This window comes from Psilocybe cubensis, chromosome 5 (assembly GCF_017499595.1).
Source record: "Psilocybe cubensis strain MGC-MH-2018 chromosome 5, whole genome shotgun sequence".
Lineage (NCBI taxonomy): Eukaryota > Fungi > Basidiomycota > Agaricomycetes > Agaricales > Agrocybaceae > Psilocybe > Psilocybe cubensis.
In genome coordinates this window covers 916,394-936,347 of record NC_063003.1, presented here as the reverse complement: position 1 = coordinate 936,347, position 19,954 = coordinate 916,394, and the positions used below count along the sequence as shown (strand labels likewise).

The 19,954-nt window shown below is 45.3% G+C and overlaps 7 protein-coding genes across 7 annotated transcripts; 3 read left to right on the top strand and 4 right to left on the bottom strand.

Moving 5' to 3' along the window:
- Nucleotides 1-81: 81 nt before the first annotated feature.
- JR316_0005775 (uncharacterized protein) lies at nucleotides 82-1,737 on the top strand (the record flags this gene model as incomplete). The annotated part of the gene is made up of 4 exons (XM_047891529.1): nucleotides 82-263; nucleotides 320-440; nucleotides 510-1,505; nucleotides 1,561-1,737. 4 exons carry the CDS (start codon nucleotides 82-84, stop codon nucleotides 1,735-1,737), a joined length of 1,476 nt encoding a protein of 491 aa, XP_047748878.1.
- A 1,001-nt stretch (nucleotides 1,738-2,738) lies between these two features.
- On the top strand, nucleotides 2,739-4,139 carry JR316_0005774 (putative eukaryotic translation initiation factor 5; the record flags this gene model as incomplete). Its single annotated transcript, XM_047891528.1, has 4 exons — nucleotides 2,739-2,791; nucleotides 2,845-3,748; nucleotides 3,804-4,034; nucleotides 4,095-4,139. The coding sequence occupies 4 exons, from the start codon at nucleotides 2,739-2,741 to the stop codon at nucleotides 4,137-4,139; spliced, it is 1,233 nt and encodes a 410-aa protein (XP_047748877.1).
- A 1,852-nt stretch (nucleotides 4,140-5,991) lies between these two features.
- JR316_0005773 (uncharacterized protein) lies at nucleotides 5,992-7,680 on the top strand (the record flags this gene model as incomplete). Its single annotated transcript, XM_047891527.1, has 9 exons — nucleotides 5,992-6,067; nucleotides 6,136-6,273; nucleotides 6,324-6,440; nucleotides 6,500-6,622; nucleotides 6,676-6,760; nucleotides 6,816-6,914; nucleotides 6,977-7,082; nucleotides 7,141-7,512; nucleotides 7,573-7,680. 9 exons carry the CDS (start codon nucleotides 5,992-5,994, stop codon nucleotides 7,678-7,680), a joined length of 1,224 nt encoding a protein of 407 aa, XP_047748876.1.
- Nucleotides 7,681-10,813: 3,133 nt separating this feature from the next.
- Nucleotides 10,814-12,624, bottom strand: JR316_0005772 (Small RNA 2'-O-methyltransferase; the record flags this gene model as incomplete). The annotated part of the gene is made up of 3 exons (XM_047891526.1): nucleotides 10,814-11,972; nucleotides 12,031-12,431; nucleotides 12,505-12,624. 3 exons carry the CDS (start codon nucleotides 12,622-12,624, stop codon nucleotides 10,814-10,816), a joined length of 1,680 nt encoding a protein of 559 aa, XP_047748875.1.
- Nucleotides 12,625-13,074: 450 nt separating this feature from the next.
- Nucleotides 13,075-14,543, bottom strand: JR316_0005771 (Endo-1,4-beta-xylanase; the record flags this gene model as incomplete). The annotated part of the gene is made up of 9 exons (XM_047891525.1): nucleotides 13,075-13,125; nucleotides 13,179-13,235; nucleotides 13,303-13,635; nucleotides 13,694-13,812; nucleotides 13,874-13,894; nucleotides 14,006-14,051; nucleotides 14,122-14,132; nucleotides 14,196-14,304; nucleotides 14,355-14,543. The coding sequence occupies 9 exons, from the start codon at nucleotides 14,541-14,543 to the stop codon at nucleotides 13,075-13,077; spliced, it is 936 nt and encodes a 311-aa protein (XP_047748874.1).
- Nucleotides 14,544-14,989: 446 nt separating this feature from the next.
- JR316_0005770 (Endo-1,4-beta-xylanase) lies at nucleotides 14,990-16,936 on the bottom strand (the record flags this gene model as incomplete). Its single annotated transcript, XM_047891524.1, has 7 exons — nucleotides 14,990-15,134; nucleotides 15,437-15,608; nucleotides 15,649-15,985; nucleotides 16,042-16,160; nucleotides 16,531-16,621; nucleotides 16,673-16,690; nucleotides 16,748-16,936. The coding sequence occupies 7 exons, from the start codon at nucleotides 16,934-16,936 to the stop codon at nucleotides 14,990-14,992; spliced, it is 1,071 nt and encodes a 356-aa protein (XP_047748873.1).
- Nucleotides 16,937-17,342: 406 nt separating this feature from the next.
- JR316_0005769 (Endo-1,4-beta-xylanase) lies at nucleotides 17,343-18,979 on the bottom strand (the record flags this gene model as incomplete). Its single annotated transcript, XM_047891523.1, has 8 exons — nucleotides 17,343-17,373; nucleotides 17,426-17,474; nucleotides 17,570-17,597; nucleotides 17,656-17,696; nucleotides 17,765-18,101; nucleotides 18,156-18,274; nucleotides 18,467-18,677; nucleotides 18,794-18,979. The coding sequence occupies 8 exons, from the start codon at nucleotides 18,977-18,979 to the stop codon at nucleotides 17,343-17,345; spliced, it is 1,002 nt and encodes a 333-aa protein (XP_047748872.1).
- Between the last annotated feature and the right edge of the window lie 975 nt (nucleotides 18,980-19,954).

Genomic DNA, 19,954 nt, shown 5'->3' with positions numbered 1-19,954 from the left:
AGACCTCTACAGAACCACAATATATTAAAGGCCTTTCTCACAAATGGCGCTTTCCTCGGTATCCCTCCGTTAATCCACGCAATGGCTAATATGCCTCCAGACATTTGGCTCTACGTTGCCGATTTTATCCCAGACAAGGTCATTTACCAACTGCGATGCGTCAATTCTGTCTTCCTGGAGCTCGCCATCAATATTAGGTGGAAAGAGGTCACCATTTCGACCAAGCAGATCTACGAAGCCAAGAAAATCTTGGATCGAATTTCGTGAGTCTTAAATTGTGTTGTTTTACCGATTTTGCGCCTAAATACATTATATAAAGCGATCCATATATCTCAGTAAGAGTAAGGGCGCTTACCATTCACTTGGCGAGCTGGGAGCCCTCTCAGAATGGTTTGGTACTCGCCCCTTCCACTCAGCACAACATCGACTACGCCAGGCGTGTACGTAACTAATCTACCTTCTAAATCGGGTGGTTATAAGTGACAATTGGTACCTACAATCCCTTTTAGGAAACGACTAGGAAGTACAATCCCACCTCTACGAAACTTGGTCTTCGTTCCTCGGACGCTTCAAATTCTATCATGAACTCCCTTCTGAATACTTGCGCTGGGCTAACAAGCCTACGAAAGCTCACTCTCGACTTTTCAAGCATCTCTCCGGTGTCAAGCCCGCAACTGGGATTCGGGTTATTCATTCGATCACTGTGGCCATTGGTTCGCAAGAAATTGCGACATCTTTTTCTCAAGGGAACTGCGCAGGGATATTGTACGGTTCTAGCAAGCAGGCCCACGTTCCCGAACTTGAAAGAGCTAGGCATGGACCTCACAGTTGACCCAAAACTTATCGGTGATTGCGAAAATAGCAAGGCGTCTGTATTGATGGATACCCTTGTACCATTTCTCGGTAAAGTCAACTCTCGTCTGGAGGCCCTGAGGATCAAATCTCAGCCTTGCCATTCCATACCCACAGACCTTTCTCAACTCTTCATTCAGATGCCCTTCTTCCCTTATCTTCGCACTCTTGAAATCCGTATGCCATTTAACCAGAACCTTCTCGATCCTTCTGGCCTAAAAAATCTCCTTTCAAAAAGTTCTCATAATCTTGAAAACGTCTGTCTCCGTCTCAACCCTGCTGGATTCTCCCTTCCATGGGCGCTAGAAGGCCAACTTATTCCATGGCTATCTGATTGTCTGACAGAGCCCCAAACATTGTCGTGTATCCAGGTATTAGATATCTACCCGACAGGAGGAAATTGTGATATAGTACTCGGATACATTAGACGGGCATCTAAGCATCTTAGGTCGATCGTTATTCGCGATCGGTACTTTGAAGCAGACGAAGTCAATCTAATCATAGACGCAGCTTCGCACTGCCCTAATCTGATATCTTTGCACCTAAATATCTGGGAGCTAGATATCAATCTGTTCGATCAGCTATACATGAAGCTTCCGCGATTAGAAAGCTTGCGGCTTTCAACTGTTGATTCTTTTGTCGACGGTTATCCTGTAAGTGAGCGCAACAGCTATCGACGATCGATTAACATTCTTTATTTTTAAATAGCGTTTGTTTGTCAACAAACTGGGGGACAGATGCTATAATGGATGGAAGCTGGCAGATATCTCTTTGTGCTATGGTGAAAGGGAGGTCGATTCCCGAACTATGCGTGCACTGGCAAGGAGCATTCCTTCAGTGAGAAGTTTCTTTGGTAGGGGCCATATGCGATTCGAGCACCATTGACTGCATCTGGCCTCTTTACTTGTTTCTAATTTTTTGGGTATATTTGCATATTATACCATGGTCTATCTTTTCTGCTTGGTTCTGAATCCTGCGGCATCTTGCGCGCTTAAGCGTTCATAATCATATGTTGACTTTCAAAAGTCTTCAACTCGGATATATTATTGTTCCGCTGAGTTTTAAATGTACCATGCATCTCAATACCTTCATACACAATGCATTCAGAAGATAGTACTTCTAACCATTGAACCAAATCTCGGTGATTCCCAGGTATTTTGGCACATCGCCGAAATGGAGCCTATGATAATGATAGAGACTGTATGTTTTTGAGGTACTTTATATCACGTTCCTTGATAATCATATACGCATGCGCGGTGTTGATACAGAACACCTGGCAGTGATACAAGTAATAGTATTTGGATGACACTTGTAGAAGTTTGTCTTCAAGTCCGGCAGTAGGTTCCGACGGAGCACATGTGAAATAGTGGCATTGCTCACCTCTATTTTCTCAATACAATGTGCGACTCCGCATCCATATTCAAGGGTTCGAGGCGATTCCGAATGGAATCATCGCATGTGCGTGCATGGCTTGTACAACACGGACATCATGATGGATTGCACTGGTAATGGGCAAGTCACATGCTGAACTGACAAATACATCTCGGAAAATGCCGAACCCTGGAGGGTAAGTTTTGTGCAAGCCGTGCCAACGTGTGCCAACCCGGCTTGTCAGTGAACCACCACCATCTCCTCGTCTACCTTCTATTTACAAGGTTCATCGTTTAGATTTCACAATTTCGTCTTCCCACTTCCCCCACTCCCACTCTCGCATACTCTTCTGTCAAGGCAGAGGATTCATGCTTCGACCGCCAATTGCTAAACCAAAGCATAAAAGATATCTTCCCAAATCCTGTAGTCGTCTTGTGAGTATTGATCAATTTTGTGTGTTTCCAATCAATGTTGACAATTCAGCAATAGCGTTAAAATACAATTTATTGCCCAGCATGGCCGTTGTAAACATTCGCCGCGATGTCGATGACAAGTTCTATCGCTATCGGTACATTTTTTGATATTTTTTCACTTTTACAATACTCATGTGAAAATAAACAGCATGCCCGTCCTTACTACCAAAATTGAAGGCAAAGGGAATGGAATCAAAACTGTCATCCCCAATATGTCGGACGTAGCCCGCGCCCTCAGTCGTCCGCCTACTTATACCACCAAATTCTTCGGCTGCGAGCTTGGTGCACAGACCACCTTCGACGAGAAGAATGATCGCTACATCGTCAACGGTGCTCACGACGCTAATCGCCTCCGAGAGCTCCTTGACGTTTTCATTGACAAATTCGTGCTGTGCAAGTCTTGTAAGAACCCAGAGACCGAGCTTGTCATCCTCAAGGTTGGTCGCACGGAAGACATCATCCGTGATTGCAAGGCCTGCGGAGAGAGAACGGGGGTTGATATGCGTCACAAACTGACGACGTTCATCGTAAAGAATCCTCCCGTCAAGATCAAGAAGGGCAAGGGCAAGAACACCGGTGGTGATGCTGCCGGAGGCGTCGGTGGACAAGGCACTCCTGATCCGACTGGGGAAGCCGAGACCACGAATGACGGCAACGAGAGCGATGACTATCTCACCAAGAAGATCAAGGCAGAAGCGGCTGACCTGAACACCGAATCCACTTTGGCCAATGACGAATGGTCTGCCGATACGTCACCCGAAGCTGTTAAACAGCGCGTGAAAGCTCTTGAGGGTGCCATGGCAAATGCTACCCTCGGTGGGGGTGATGAAGATGGCAGCGACGACGACGCTAATAGCCCGTATGCTATTCTTGGTCACTGGATTGAAGAAAACAAGGACGACGATGCCAAAGCTCGCTCTCTCGCCATTTACAAAAAGGCAGAAGAGCTTGGTATTGAAAAGAAGCACAAGGCTGTGACAGTTGTCGTACAGACCCTCTTCACTGCCAACATCGTGTCTGAGATCGAGAAATACGGAGCTTTGTTGACGAAGGTAATTGGTTATGGTTCGTTTCGTGTGATGTTAATTAATTCTTTAATCCCAATAGATGGTCACTTCAGAGAAGCACCAGAAGGCCCTCCTCGGAGGAGTAGAACGTTTCGTCGGCTTTTCTCATCCAGACCTCATTGCTGCTGTGCCCAAGATCCTCATGGCTTTCTATCAGATTGATCTCATTGATGAAGATGTAGTCACGCAGTGGGGCACTCATGTCAGCAAGAAATATGTTGATAAAGATACTAGCAAGAAGGTTAGGAAGGCTAGTGAGCCGTTCTTGAAGGTACAATTCCGTCTCCGTGTCCATGGTTTGAAACATTGGTTGACGTTTCATTCTGTTTAGTGGCTCCAAGAAGCTGATGATGATGATGATGATGACGATGAGTAGGCCGTACCTTTGATCCATTTGTTGCGACGGTAAAGATTGTATGTAGCATCTTATCAGATAATTACAGTCATGTCGTGTTATATATGATGTCGATATTTTATCTCGCCTTCTTTAAGAATACCCTGGACACCTCTCGAACGACCCCTTTTTCCTTCGTGAATAATCATGTTCAATGCTTGCTCTCACTCGATCAATCGTAAACAACAAGTGTTAGAAGCATTTCATGCCCGTTGTTTCTGCATTTCCCCTATGTACACGATACTCGGGGGAATGATACTGTCGAGCGACCTTGGATTGGAAATTCCCCAGACGCCCAGCTGGGGTACAATCAACGATGATGGGCGTGGGGCTGAGTACCCCCCGCAAGTACTGTTTAACCACGTCGACAAAATCAGATTATAGGCTTGCAACATTTATCGGAAAATAACGGGCTTGAAGATATGTTGGTACATACTTGCTGGCATCCTAGGCGCTAATCCCAGTTGTTGGTGAATGAGACAGGAGGTTATATTTGAATAACCACGAATGAAAGTACCTTAAAAATTAAAGTCTAATCTAGCTATCTGTCCACCTGACCGTGTTTAATTTTCCCTGTTGAGAAAACATGATCGCAACTGGCGTTTAACGCTCCTCGACGTCCAACGGAACTGACCCCTGAGACGATTGCGATGCAGTGCAATGCTTACGTTTGTTCGATGACTAAGCCTGGAGCTGCCTCCTTTTGCGTGAAGAATAAATCGACTTGATCTTAGCGTTATACCTCTTGCCGGTCTTTAACGACTTCTACCGACTGGCTGCAGCTTGGCTATCGGTTTAGGTCCGTCTCTGAATTAGCGGCAATTTCGAAATCATTTTCTGTCCTGGATGCCTATTGAGGGCAAGTTGTTTGGTCAATTATGAGCTGGAATCTAGAGTGGTGGCCCCTTTTAAATCTTGGTCATCTTCGGGTGGTCCCCAGTTCGACTATCGTCCAAAAGAGTCCAAACCGGACTCTGAAAAGCATGATAACTCTTATGACATCCGGTTTTGACACATTTCACATGGCAAGGCAACATTGGGTTCTCACCTCTCCGGTGCGAGAAGAAAGTGAGTAGTTGTTCTCTCCTATTGACTGTAGAATTTAATCGATTCCAGTACTCAAGCCGTCTAAGTCCATTAAAGCCACCAATCCTCCTGAACATCGGTTCCGAATATAGAGTCTACGAATCAAGATACTGATGTTCATTTTTGAAAATTGACGCTGTACTATTTCGCCCGATTTCTCCAGGTCTCCAGGGCCAAGTTTATTGGTACCATACTCCACCATGATCATAATGGGGCAATTTGAAGTTACACATGATGGGACCAACTCGTGATCATCGGGGTCGCATTTGGTCGTCTGCCGACGATATTTACCAGGTTGACTTGGGTAAAATTTATCTTTATCTCTGCCAATTGGTAGAGTTTTCTCAATAGGATTGTAAAGAATGTACTCAGGGACTTAATCTTTAGAATCTGAAAAGGAGGATCAAGACAAATTATCGCACTGTGTTGTGCGTTTGAGCGCTCTGGCAGGCTCTGGCTCGTCCACATGTTCTGGTATTCAAATTCAAACATCACTGCCCTGATCTTGAAAAAACAGTACTGGCCGGATGGCCGTGGTCCGTGTGTCGATATCGGTCTGCTACTCCTGGATATGCGCCACCTGTTCATCTCTAAACAGGGGAGATGAGCTCCTGGTAGATCGCCGTAGCGGGCCAAAGATCCTGGATATAAGGGTGCAATAAAAGTTCCCGTCGCCATTTACTCACCGCTGGCTTAACTCTCCCTCCGCCTCACTGCCAGCCTTGTTCCCGTCTTCCAGGCTCCAGTCATGGCGGTTGCCCCGCGCCCTGTGTTCTTCCCGTCCCCGGGTTTACAGGTCATGACCGCCCTCATTTACTTTCTGGGTGAGTTCATCGATTTTACTACCTACTGCTTTAGCATGGCTCATTTTACCTTATACTTGATCTTTCAGGGTTAACCACCATCACCCACTGCATTTCAAGACGACTTCAACATGAGAACTTGTCGATACAGGGCATACGGTCGATGCCTTGGCCGAGAATGGCGGTGGTGCTGATGTATCTTGATTCATGGCTTTTCATCCTCGGAAGTGAGTCGCATCGCAAGAGTTTGTAAAGAATTCCTTCTTACCCATAGCAGGCGCCATTTTAACCTTCGGTTTGGGACTCGAACATTCAGAGGCAATTTGTATCACGGCTGCCTACCTTTGTGTTGTTTTCTACTCCACGGCCAAGTTTTTCGTATACGCCTTCCTTGGTGGGTCCATCACTTTACTTTTTCGCGTCGATCGCGCTTATGCTGACACGATAATCAAGCTGAAAAGGCCCACATAGTATGGTCACCCACCAAAGGCGAACGACGCCTTGAATCGTCCGTATATCTATGCTGCCTGGTGTCCGTTTCTCTATACTGCATTGTCATGACTCTCATGCTCGGCGGTGGGTACTTAACCTCAATGATTTTCACCTGGACCCTAAACCATATCATAAAGGTCCCATATACGAGACCAAGGAGAATGGGCAGTGCGTAATAGGCCTGAAACCACGGGCATCTATCCCATTACTGGTTTATGACCTGTGAGTTCCTATTGCTTTTATTAGATAACTTTAATGACTGAACATCGGATTGAAGATATATCAATTTATTCCTCACGTTCATGTTCCTCTATCCTCTCATCGGCGCCAAAGTGAAGAGCAGTGCGATTCGAAGGTTGGCCGTTCGAACTGGCATGTACGTTTTTGACATTCGCAACATACTAAACCATCCATTGATGTATTCACCTCCTTTCTCAGTGCCGGTATCGTTGCTTTGTCGACTTCAACGGTCAACGTTGCCGTTCTCATCCACTTGGACGGACGTGAAATGGGTTGGGTAAATCTCTCCATTTGCAGCGCCGATGTAAGTTTAAAAAATTATGGTCTCTTTCTCCCCTCTTGGCTAATGTCTTTTAATAAAGATCATCATCAATGCGGCCGCAATCTTCTGGGTGTCAGGGAGTAAAGCGAGTCAACAACAATCCACCTCTTCCGGGCTACCTCCCGAACAGCGACACCGTGGCAGACACCTTAACAACCACGTCCACCACGGCGAGAACCCCACCTTCAGCACCGGCAATAACCCCGACAGTGTACATTTTAGTCCCGGGTTGAAAACCACACTTTCCAACGCTCCTCCTGTGCTCCATGATTCAGACACTACAGGCTCGTTCCCAGGCTACCACAACGGTGATATCGAAAATGGCAGACCGGGTCACTTCCCAAAAACTAACACTTCATGGGTTGGTCGGTTGTTTACACGAGAGAAACAACCAAACGAGCGACATCTGAAGGTTCGTAGTGCACAATGTACACCGCGGCGCCGTGGATTATTCACATTTTTCGATTTTTAGATTGCAGTAACGAGAGAATACGACACTCAAACCTCACAGATCGAGCTTCAGGCACGACCTGACTCAAATTCAGAAGTGCTCGATGAGTACAGTAAAGTTAGTCCTTGACTGCTTATTTACCCAACACGATTGTCTTAATCGTCTGTCATTCCTTTACCATTTTTTTCATCTATCCTCTCTATTATCCATGTCAAGTCAGTAATGTAATAAGGGACATTATGCAATTTCTTTTTTGCTCTCTGTATTTGTATCATTTCTGCCTCTTTTATGCAACCAACCAGTACTACATACATTATTATATGTACATACCAATTGCATTACACCCGCGGTAGAATTCTACATCTGAGCCATCCCGCGCCAAACTCCGAACGATCCGATGATGCGCATAGTCGGTCCACAGAGACCTTGTGAATCCCGCATACCCTTTTGTTTTCAGGAAACTCCCAGTGCCAAGTCGCCCCGCGCTGCCCCGCGCACCTCCGCAATCCGGAGTCCGGGGATGTAGTTGCCTCATATGTCCATAGAAATTCTAGAGAATGGCGAGGCCTCAGGCGACAGGAGAACAGCCGAAAGAGAAGAGGAGTTGCTGCTGCTGAGAGCAGGAAAGGTTGTTTAATCGGACATGAAATTCGGTTTTGAGAAACGTTCCAGCGGGAAGGTACATCCTGGTACAACCTGCTTTTTGCATATCGGATTGCAAATATTAAAAAAAAAGCAAAATGAGCAAATTACGGGCCTGTATTTTTTTTCAAAGATCAATTAATAGAAATTAAAGTCATCATAACATTTTGAGATCTAGGAGGAATCAGGATCTAGTCAGGACAAGGAGTAAGAGCCTTTGAAATAACGAGGAAGATCGAAGTATGGCACCCATACCATTTTACGTCGGACGACCTGAAAATTTTTGAGTCGCCACTGTAGATGCTTCATCAGCTTCACTAGGCAGTGGGAGTTTCGCTTCCTTCTGGACATAGATTCGGAGCGGTCAGTGTAGCCACAGAAAAGTCCCATAAGCCCGAAAGAAAGGATGGATGCCGGCGGGCTCTAGGCAAAAAAGACAACAGCGCCGCCGCGCCACGCTGAGCATTTTGTGTTCGCTTATCGTGGACGAAATCTTGAACACTTGACATAATATTACAATCACGGACCATGTAACTGGGACCTGAAAGGAGATGCAATGCAGATGGACCTGTACAGATCCATTTAGTTCGCAGCCTTTCATTTAGGGGCATTAAAAGTCACTGGAACTGGGCTCGAGGTCTCGCCTAGATGAGTTTGGAAAAAAAGTAGTGTCGGGGAATGATTGTAAAAAGCATGGAGGAATAATGGTCAGAATTTGTCACCACGGTACTTGGACTGCCTATCCAAACCGCGAGCTCTACGGCTTCTAAGCTTCATGACACGACGCGCATCCAATAAACTCGATAAAAGGAAACTGGTAAGGGTCTTCTTTCCACGCGAGAGTCATGGGCAGTTGGCCACGCGGCATCCATGCTATGTGTTTAAATGTGGGCAGGAGGGGCAGGGTCGCTGTAATAATGGTGCAGGTAAATAGTCCTGTGATGCCTGAATTGCTTGCAGATCCTAATGCGTTTGATTCCGGAGCGGTAGGAAGAGTTAGGAAGACTACTTGTAAGTACAATTAGTCTCCGTTCACCGTGACTCGTAGACGGCGATTGAGCCCGCTTTACGGTATGTATGACAACCGATAGAGTGCGACCCAAATCTGCCTGAGCGTGCGACTACTGAACCTAGGGCACAGGATAGTCCCTTTCGATTAAGACACTGCTTTTTACGATGCAATAAAGTTCTGACAAGGCCCTGACAAATTGATGTTGGAACATGCATATGCACGCTTCAGAAAGTGAAGGAGGATGCAACCATCGTTTCAAGTTCCCGGCACCGATACATCTTCAGCTGTAGAGTAGAGGCGAATAAATATACGAGGCCAAGATTCATGTATTGCCTCGACGTATATCAAGATGGATATGGAAAATGTTTCCGTAAAAATGACTGGTAAAAGGAGAAAATTTGAGCATGAAAGTGGTGTTGTGCGGGATTTGTTGAACGACACACATCAAACAGGCCGACTGTACCGTCCAGTTAAAAAATGCCCGAGTATTGTCCGTCGGCGGTCGCACAAGCTGCCGGTTCTTTGCCAGTAAGTTGTACCGCGAGTTGAAGCTTTGAGGTCTCATAAAAAGACTCCTATTTGTATTGGTTGACTTTGATTGTGGATCCGTGTGGTCCTCCGAGATTTCTCCCGGAGTGTTGTATCTACTACTGAATTCATCGGTCAGCACAAAATAAAAGGGCAGTGAAACCAAATGAATACCCTTTGTGGAATCAAGAATGACGCCTCGTGAAATCCAACGTATGACAACGGTAAATCGCTGTCAATTTTGATCCTTGAACCGCCTGCGCAAATTCACAGAGATTCACCTACAGTGGTGAATTTGAATTTGATTGTTTCGCCCATACTACTGGATCCGGTGAAGTTTTGTAGGGCATGGATATCTCGAGGATGCAGCTCAACGACATGGAGTATGCATCTGGTATAAAGTACGTTTTCGACTAAGTTTCCAGCTTTGGATAACTTTGCAAGCACTGACGCTGGCACGTCAACAGATTGAACAGTATTGATGACGTAATATATTCCCACATCCCTGAAATTGAGCGGAACTGCGCCAACGTTGGAATGACCTTGCTCACCGTCTTGCGAGTCAACCATCATGGCGACAGTTCTTCCTGTTCTCTTCATGTTCGTCGTTACAGCTGCGCTGATGACAGCAGCCGCGCTTTTTGTGCCAAAAGGACCCCAACAAGTGCAAGTACTCATCTTCGTGAATGGTGCTTGTGTGTCATTTTAATTATTGCGTGCATATAGGACGATACGAACGGCGCTGCTACTGACGCTAACATGTTGCTATCTTATGTGGGCAGTGACATACATGGCTCAGCTACATCCCCTTATTGGTGAATTTGGCTATTCATTCCACTCTGTTTGAAATTGACAATAAATCTATGCAGTCCCAGTTCGGTCAGGGAAGAAGTAGAATCGAGTTATCTTTTAGATGTCAGAATCGGGAAGAGTATTTATACCAGGTAAGGGTCAATATGTCCTACATTCATGGATTTAACTTACGTGGATATATGCAGTATTGTACCAGTTTACCTCGCGGACAGTTCCACTCTAATATATCACTGGTTACCCAAAACGATCTTTCCAGTATGAATAAGGTTAATATGAAGTAGTATCACCACTTTCATCTCCATCCCATCCAGCAGTCGAACTTGAACTAGCAGCAGGATTTCCCCAACCTATGTCTGTGTCATCTCTATCGTGTTCTCCCCACCCACTAGTATCGCTAGCTGCCCAATCACTTCCTGAACTTGCCCAGTTGTTTTGTGACCGGGTCTTCGCTTGAATATCTGACAATTCTTTCCAGGCAGATCGTTCTATCCCAGTAGTTGTTTCATTGTCAGATTCCTCGTCTGCATCGTTATCCGACGTAAACGCAGAAACGTCGCCTTCTATACCCGTCGAACCTTCGGCATCGCTATCATCCCAACTGTCATGGGGACCTTCTCCAGGGGTCCAGTCTAATGGGATATAGTCAACACTAGTGTTGGCTGTATCTGTCCACGGATTTGTGGGGAAAGCAACCGCTCCAATGAGTTCAATACTCCACATACTACTTTGTTTCATCACGACGCCGTCAACATCCCTCTTCATGTTCAGATCAGAACTCTCTTCAACTGCCCTAACTAAGAGCTCGATCCAACCACCGCATGCCCTAGAAATACTTGGTTCAAACCACATTTCTTCCACCCTCATAAAGGCCTCTCGAAATTCTTCCATTTTCCCCTTGACGAGAGCTGCTATATCTGATAGAGGTTTGGGTTTCTTTGCAACTGAGCTTGTAACATGGTTGTATATGGCCAAGGCTTCGTGTGGTTCCTGATTTAACGCCAAATCACCTAACTTGGCTCGGCCTTTTTTCTCTCTCTCTTCATTGTCGACATCGTTCCGTCTGCGAAACGTAGCAACGAAAGATGCTCCTTGGAGTTCTTCATCTCTTCCCCAGGGGTCATATTCCAATGGTCTACCGATGCTTGACCACTCGACATCATATCCCCATTCTTTGGCTGTTTCATTACACCAAGTTTCGAATTCATCTCTTGTCCATTCGAATTTGTGGTCATCGTGTCGGAAAATGCGATCCGTTCTTCCTGTCGGATCAGGATATCCTTTCCTAGCAGACCTTGGTGCATCCGGTGGGGTAAAGCGAGCGTTAAATGTGTATGAAGGCGTAGTAACGAGCAGAAATTTTGGGTGGTATACTCCCAATAGCATGGGTGTGAACGCTGAGAATATGGGCTCTGGGAGATGTTCGATTCTGTTGGGAAAGGGTCGTCAGTTATGTATGAAATGATACAGTTTGTGTTCGGACCTACACCTCGGTGCTGACGATACATTCAATGTCTATAAACTCTTCATTTATGACTTCCAGCCCACCTTTCCAAACCTTAGCGAGGAGCTCTTCCCACCGTTGCACACCACGATAGAATGGTCGGAATCCCAGACCCTCTGCGGGTTCATCCTCTTCTTGAGGAGGTGTAATTGCCGCTACAGCGAAGGTAAGGTCTTCAGCTGAGATATCGAGTCCATGGACTTCACGAATATGCAGGGTGGGTACCTCATCGTCGTTGTAAATAGGGGATGGAGGCACAATGTCGTCGGGTGACGTCGAGGGTTTGATCGGGGGCAAAATTGATGATGGTGGTGGTGTAAGCCATGGCGCTGGCTGGCACAGCACGCCTAGTATCTGACCTTCACCGCAACCAACATCTAGCACCTATGTCATTGCAAAAATAAAGTCCTCTTCTGTGAAACGGTTTTGATTCAAAAAAATTTGTTGAATGACATACTCGTGTGATGTTCTCCCTCCGTAAGATATCTAGTATCCATATCCGGCGCTGCAAGAAAAGTTCCGGGTAAAACTTCACGTTGAGCTCTTGCGCGTTATCTGATTCGTGGATCATGTCCATCTTTGATTCGTGATCATGTACTAAAGGTGCAGATTGGGTGCAGATGTGGAGTGTTACACCCTAGAGCTCAATCTTCGGCTCAATCAGCGTCTGAGCGTATAAAGGTATATGACAGTTAGGAGAAGAGACGATTTTGAGGATCCTTGAATGTCGAATCGAAAGCTTTTGGCTAAAAGGACATTGGTCAAGGCCAGAACAAAGGACGTGAAGTATGATGCTATTATGTACCGTTTGTATAATCACGTCCTATAAAGTTTATTCTACTTATGGAACCCAATGACAGCAATATTTCCCGGGTCGGAACAGCCGCCAGCGATTCGAACTAACAACTTTCGAGCAACTACCACGTTTGGTTGTGTGCAACATTTCACCGAACTTGAGGTACTACAGAATACAAATGGGACGCGGTATGTGACTATGATACAATTCAAGAAACTTGGTTTCATCTTTTTAATTCCAGCCATTGACGATACCTTGATACGCCGGTTTCTTGACAAAGTTCTGTGCACCATGCATCCATTAATTTGTGAACCATCAGAAAAAATGAAATGTACCTCGTCCCATGGACATGCAGCGCCCTGACCAGCGAAAGTACCAGGTACCCAGGAAAACTATGACACAAATTTGAACAACGTCTATCACTGATTACCCAGAATGTCAATGAAGGATCTCACACACCTTGTCAGTCCAGTCCCACAGCGTAACACCCACACAACCCGAGACGGCTTTGCATGCCGCAATGACAGTCTGATAATCCTTCATCTGCTGCGTGAGCAACGCAGTAGTCGCTGGCAGCGTCATACGGATGTCCAGTTCAGTGATAGCGACCTCGACACCTAGGTTGGCAAAATTCTGCAGGTTCTGTTGGAAGGTTGAGGGGACCTGTCCGACGATGAGATGTGTTTGTACGCCGATTCCATCGATGGGAACATTTTCCGCTTTGAGCTGCTTTACGAGGTTGGCCATTGCAGTTGATTTGGCGCCTGTGCCTTCAATGTTAAAATCGTTGATCTGGTAATATGTGTATGAGAGGATGCTGCATTAACTGTATGTGGTTAGGTGGACTCACATAAAGCTTCGCGGCGGGGTCGGCTGCTCGAGCTGCACGGAGAGCAGTGCTAATGTATGCCGTGCCTGTAGTTGTAAAGAAAACACTGTCGCGGAATGTTCCATCGTCATTGAATGGCTCTGAAGTAAATGACAATACGTTGGATGAGAATCATCAATTTACTTGTCACAACAAACACACCATTGATGACATCCCAGCTCACTGTTTGGATTATATTAGGAGGGTAGATAGTGAGTTAATAATTCTGAGACGTACAACTATGAAGGGTTAACAATTAGTGATGTGGAAAATAACAGCAATGTGGACACTTACATCTGCCCTTTGTAATGTCCAACAAGGGTACTGCAATGTGTCTGGACTATAGATAAAAGGGTGGCGTTATTGAAATTTCCAGCTGTCACCCAGCTAGGGAGTTGGTTATGCCAGACGCAATTATGTCCTAAAAAATAATGATGATTGGATCGTACACAAAAGAGAAAAAGTGCAACTAGGCGGAACATACCACGGATGAGCTGCTTGTGTGCCTGTGCTTGGGCAACGATCGCATCGCCACCACTAAATGTGAAGGTACCTCTGGATGGCTCAGTCGCGTCCCATTTCATACTATTGGCCTAATGCTAATGTCAAATATGGATTATAGACAGAAATGATACAACCGCACAGCTGTAATCTGATGGAAGTCGGACGTGTTTCCCAGTTGTGCTACATATGCTGTGTTGGATAGCTCTGGATTGTCTGTCGCTGTGCCAAAGTACAGTTTGCCCGCCTTCTGGGCCAAAGTATTCAGTTGAGCGAGAGAATAGGGAAGGTAGGCCAAAAAAATCGTCGACAACGCCGCAATTCTCGTCATATTCGAAAGGAGGATTATGTTGCTGAGCCATTTTCACCCCTCGTTAATATACCCTCCACAGATAAAAGGGCCGCCCCCGCACGTCGTATGAGGATGTACCAGGAGGTGCTCCAGGTGCTCTAACAGTTGATCATTGGAGACTAAATTCACAACTGATTCGCACATTCGTGCGAGTCCAATGTATGGTCCTGGCCCAGTACCGATGGAAGACGAGCTCCAAAACACAGGTCATGACATTCAAAATGTATCCCGTTTTCTCTAGATGGTGTCCAAGTCCGGATACATGGGTCCTTGCATGGAGCCCGGAACCCAAATTTGCAGACGGAACGGAGCTATCGTTTAAGAAAATAGAAAGAGCAGTCATGAGGTTCGAATGTCAATCTCCTGCCGTCAAAAGATGTGTAGTGAGCAGAGAGAATACGGGTGAAATCACTGGTAGGACCCATCTACTTGGTTCGTTTGATCAAAAAGGCGATGCGGTCCTCGACATAAAGAGTGGTGGTAATTATGTTGGTAAAGACTATAAGAATGTTGTGGTCTTCCAAAATTGATTTGGTACACTGGAAGACGTTGTGACGCAAGAGAGTGAGGCTCCACATATAGGTCATATTGTCAGTAATATGACTATTATGAAAATCACATTTCTAGGCGAAAATCACTGTGAGAATGCCGCAGCAACCTATAACAACAACCTGACCTCATCTCCACGCCAATGGTCGATGAAATTCTGGAAAAAACCACCGAGAAACAGAATTTTGACAGTTCAAGAAACTTAGCTACTTGATTCAGTAATGGTCCTAGAATAGACCAATGAATGGCGTGTATTCGCATAGACTAAAACAGACTGCTGGTTTCATATATAAATATTACTTCGTCCTTTTAACTGTTTTCACGACAGCCATCCTTTGACGATACCCAGGTAAGCTGGTTTCTTTTTGAAGTTCTGAATATGCCTATTAGTTACTTGCAACTTGGGAGACTTCCGAATGCTAACCTCATCCCATGGGCAAGCACCACCCTGACCAGCGAAGGCTCCAGGAACCCATGAAAACTGAAAAATATGATCTTCAGAGAAACATTCCCGATGAGAAAAATTGCAATCAACATGCCTTGTCAGTCCAGTCCCATAGAGTCACACCGACGCAGCCTTTGACGGCCTTGCAAGCTGAGATCACAAATTCGTAATCCTTCGTCTGTTGTTCAAGGAGTTCAGGGGTCTCTGGTAGAGTCATTCTGATATCAAGTTCGGTAATAGCAACCTCTACACCGAGGTCGGCGAAGGCTTGAAGATTTTCTTGCATAGTTGTAGGAACTTCGCCAACGATAAGATGAGATTGGACACCGATCCCATCAATCGGAACACCCTCAGACTTCAACTCCTTGACAAGGTTGATCATTGTAGTCGATTTGGCACCAGTGCCTTCGATGTTGAAATCATTGATCTGAATGAAAATTCAGTAAAACCAGAGTCATGTGCGATCGATGAAAAACAACGAACGTATAGCTTTGCTTTGGGGTCTGCTTTTCGAGCAGTTCTCAAAGCCGCCTTGATGTAGGAAAGACCAGTTGTGTTGAAAAAGACGGATTGTCGGAAAGTCCCATCATCATTTATCGCCTCTTAATCGATGTATGAGATAAAAAAGAAGTCTTGACATGGCTGAATGTCTCACCATTGATGACATCCCAACCATCTATTTTTTCTGGTTAATAAAGATGGGACAAATATGTTGAAGAATAACAAAAACATACATCTATTAATTAATAGTTAGTATCATTTGACGGAAAATGACCAAAAACCTACATTTGGCCTTTGTAGTGTCCAACTAGCGTGCCGCAGTGATTCTCTACGATTGATAATAGGGTGGCATTGTCGAAATTTCCAGCCGTCACCCAGTCAGGAAGCTGACTATGCCAAACGCAATTATGACCTAGAGTTGTAGAGATTTCAGAGACGCAGCTTATGAACGATAATTTCCACTGAATTTACCTCGCATAAGCTGCCCTCGTGATTTTGCTTGGGCGACAATAGCATCTCCACCATTAAATGTGAATATTCCTCGAGAAGGTTCAGTAGCATCCTACCAGACAATTGTCAAAGCAAGCCGGCTTAGAGAGGAAATATTGCTGACCCATTTCATACTATTGGCCTATCGAATCGCATGAGACAGGTTTCATGAAAGAATGAAATAAAACGTATCACGTACCGGGGTCAGTTGATGGAAATCCAATGTGTTGCCTAGCTGGGCTACATAAGAGGCATTAGTAAGTTCTGGGTTGTCTGTAGCAGTTCCAAAGTATTTTTTCCCGGCGAGTTGGGCGAGGATATCTAATTGGGCAGCAGAGAATGGAATCGAAATGAGTAAGGAGCCCACAAACACAGCAAGCTTCGCCATTGAAAAAGTGCTTCAGAATGGCAGTATCCTCTCTGGCGTGGCTTTCTGGGTCCTAACGTCGCCTTATATCACTCTCCTAAACGCCTACACCCCCACATGAAGCATACTAATAAAAGATTTCAGCGAGCAGTCTGAAAATAAATGCCAGGGATGCTTGCCCACTATACCGATTTCTGTTCATTGGTTCGCACAATCGTGAGATACTTGGCGGGCGTTGCTGGTGCATAAAAGTGATCGCGCCGTATCGACTCCGCAAGACGCTTCGTGGCAGCGTAGACTTAGTGATGAGTATTGCATTTGAGTGGCCGTAGAGTGAATTGACACCTTAAACGACGTGGCACGGGCCGGAATTGTCGAAGATAGAAAACAACCGTATGTTTTCTTGCCGATTACTGTGGTCATGAGGTCATGAGGTCGCGTAGAATATTCTATATGTCCTGAAAAAGGATGAGTCAAAAAGAAGACGGTGAAGACCAGAAATATACCCACACCGCAGTACGTTTGTAAAAGTGGTGCTGATGCTGTTCTCGTCTCAGGACTGAGATTTTGGCACAATAAACATTGAGACAAACAAGATTTTCATTCTTCAGAAAAGGGAAAGACTACATCAATTTCTCCAACCATCTATTATACCGTAGTAGGCGGGTTTCTTGACGAGATTCTGAGAAAAAGGCAAGATGTTTGATCATGGAGCTCGGCTACTAAATATATGATCGTACCTCGTCCCAAGGTAAGGCTGCGCCTTCCCCTTCAAATACGCCTGGAACCCAAGAATACTTAAGAAGTAATGTCAGAAAAAAAGTCTGCACTGTCATGGACTGAATGAACGTGCCTTATCGGTCCAGTCCCAGATGGTGACACCAATGCATTTCTTGACCGCTTTACAAGCAGCGATCACAGTTTGATAGTCCTTCTTTTGCTGTTCCAAAAGCGCAGCAGTAGGAGGTGTTGGCATCCGAATGTCTAGTTCAGTAATCGCGACTTCAACCCCTAGATCTGCGAATGCTTGAAGATTTTCCCGAATTGTGGTAGGCAAGCTCCCGACAATGAGATGACCTTGCACACCGATGCCGTCAATTGGAACGCGGTCTTTCTTTAGTTGCTTGACAAGGTTGACCATTCCTGTAGATTTGGGGCTCAATCCCTCAAGATTATAATCGTTGATCTGTTAATAACTTGATGAGGGCATAAATTCAGGACAGAAGAAGCAAATGATTACATAGAGTTTTGCCTTAGGATCAGCTGCCCTGGCTGCTCGAAGAGCAGTGCTGATATACGATATACCTATAGTGTTGTAAAACACAGTTTCGCGGAAAGTTCCATCTTCGTTGAATGGCTCTGTTGAAACATAATTAGATATATGCAATGATCTACGGAAAAGTTCGACAGACCGTTGACCACATCCCAAGCATCTTATCAGTGTATTAGTCCATCTTGTCTCAATTCGGTGAGGACCTCGAGCAACTTACATCTAGAAAACAAGGTGTCAGATCCATCAACCACGAAAAAGTGTCGAAACTCACATATCACCCTTATGATGTTTAACCAAGGCGTGGCAGTGGTTGTGCACGATGGAATTAAGCTCTGCCTTGCTAAAATTCCCTGCTTCAACCCAATCCGGAAGCTGACTGTGCCAAACACAAGTATGGCCTCTGACGAGCTGTTGATTCTTTTTGGCGAACTTGACAATTTCGTCTCCTCCAGTGAAATTGAATTTGCCTCTGGTCGGTTCCGTTGCAAACTAAAACGTGATCAGCACTTATTTTACCGACTTCGAACAAATTATTACCCATTTCATGGTGTTGCTCTGCACTCGAATTAGCTTATATTACATATCCAGGTCCAAAAAAAGCTCACTGGGGTAATTTGAGCGAAATCATGAGTATTACTTAGTTGCGCCTTGTATGGTTTGTCCGAAAGCTCGTAGTTGTCCGTTGCAGATCCGAAGTAAAGTTTCCCTGAAGCTCGAGCCCAAATGTTGAGCTGAGCAGTTGCCGCTGGAACCAGGAGCAAGAAGCCGGAAGACCACAGAGAAATGTGCATGTTCAAGATGGACAAGGGTGTACTGATGGACTACCCTACTTTATAAAGGGTGGAAACTTCGAATATTAACCCCGGTGCTCAAGACCTGAGAGCAAAACGTCCCACATGAACCTATGGAAAATGAAAGATTTGCATACAATTATCTCCATATTGTCAACACAAATCATGCAATGGCAGGGAGTGACAAGTGTCATGAGCTTTCATAAACAGCAAGCGCTCCTTAGCGAAATGATTAGACCAAGTTTCTCCTGCGATTTTCCGATGTCCAGTCATTTGAAAGCATGAACAGTCGTCGCAACCAAGAGATTATCGGAAAATAGAGGCAGTCAAAGCGGCGCGGAAAAAGTTGTCGGTTGAAGTAAGGCTCAAGCCATTATGATCCCAAGAATCTACGCAGAGAAATATTAGTTGGAATGCTTGGACTGCCCGAAGAGAATGCATACGCGTTTTGAAGTTGTGCACACACCGTACAAGATGAAAAAATTGCACAAAAGTTTAGAATAGAAATGAATCATCACGGAGTAAGGTAAACGAATAGTTGATTTAAACATTCCAATAGTTAAAACATAGTGTACAGACGAAGAGATGTAGAGGTTGCTGACACCAAGATGAACCCTCTCGCTTTCCACCTCGCATCCTGGGCATCAGCCAATGCGACACCTCCAAGAAGAAGAAAACGTTGAAGCGAGAACACCTCGATGCCAACAGCGCCCAGCACCTTTTGGTACCTTGGTTTATTCTAGGGGACGGGAACGCGGACAAGGAGGCGGAAAAGCTTATACCAAGCCCGAACTTTTATGTCCACAGTGTTTGTTCAAAGAACGAAAAAGGGTCAAGTTCCACTTATATATGAATCTGTATAGTAGTTATGTAACATATTCTCACGACCGGCAATTACAATTCCCGGAATCACGCGCTCAGGCCAGTTTCTGCGACGCGAATGGACTGCCACAACCAGCATTACACTGGCTAACA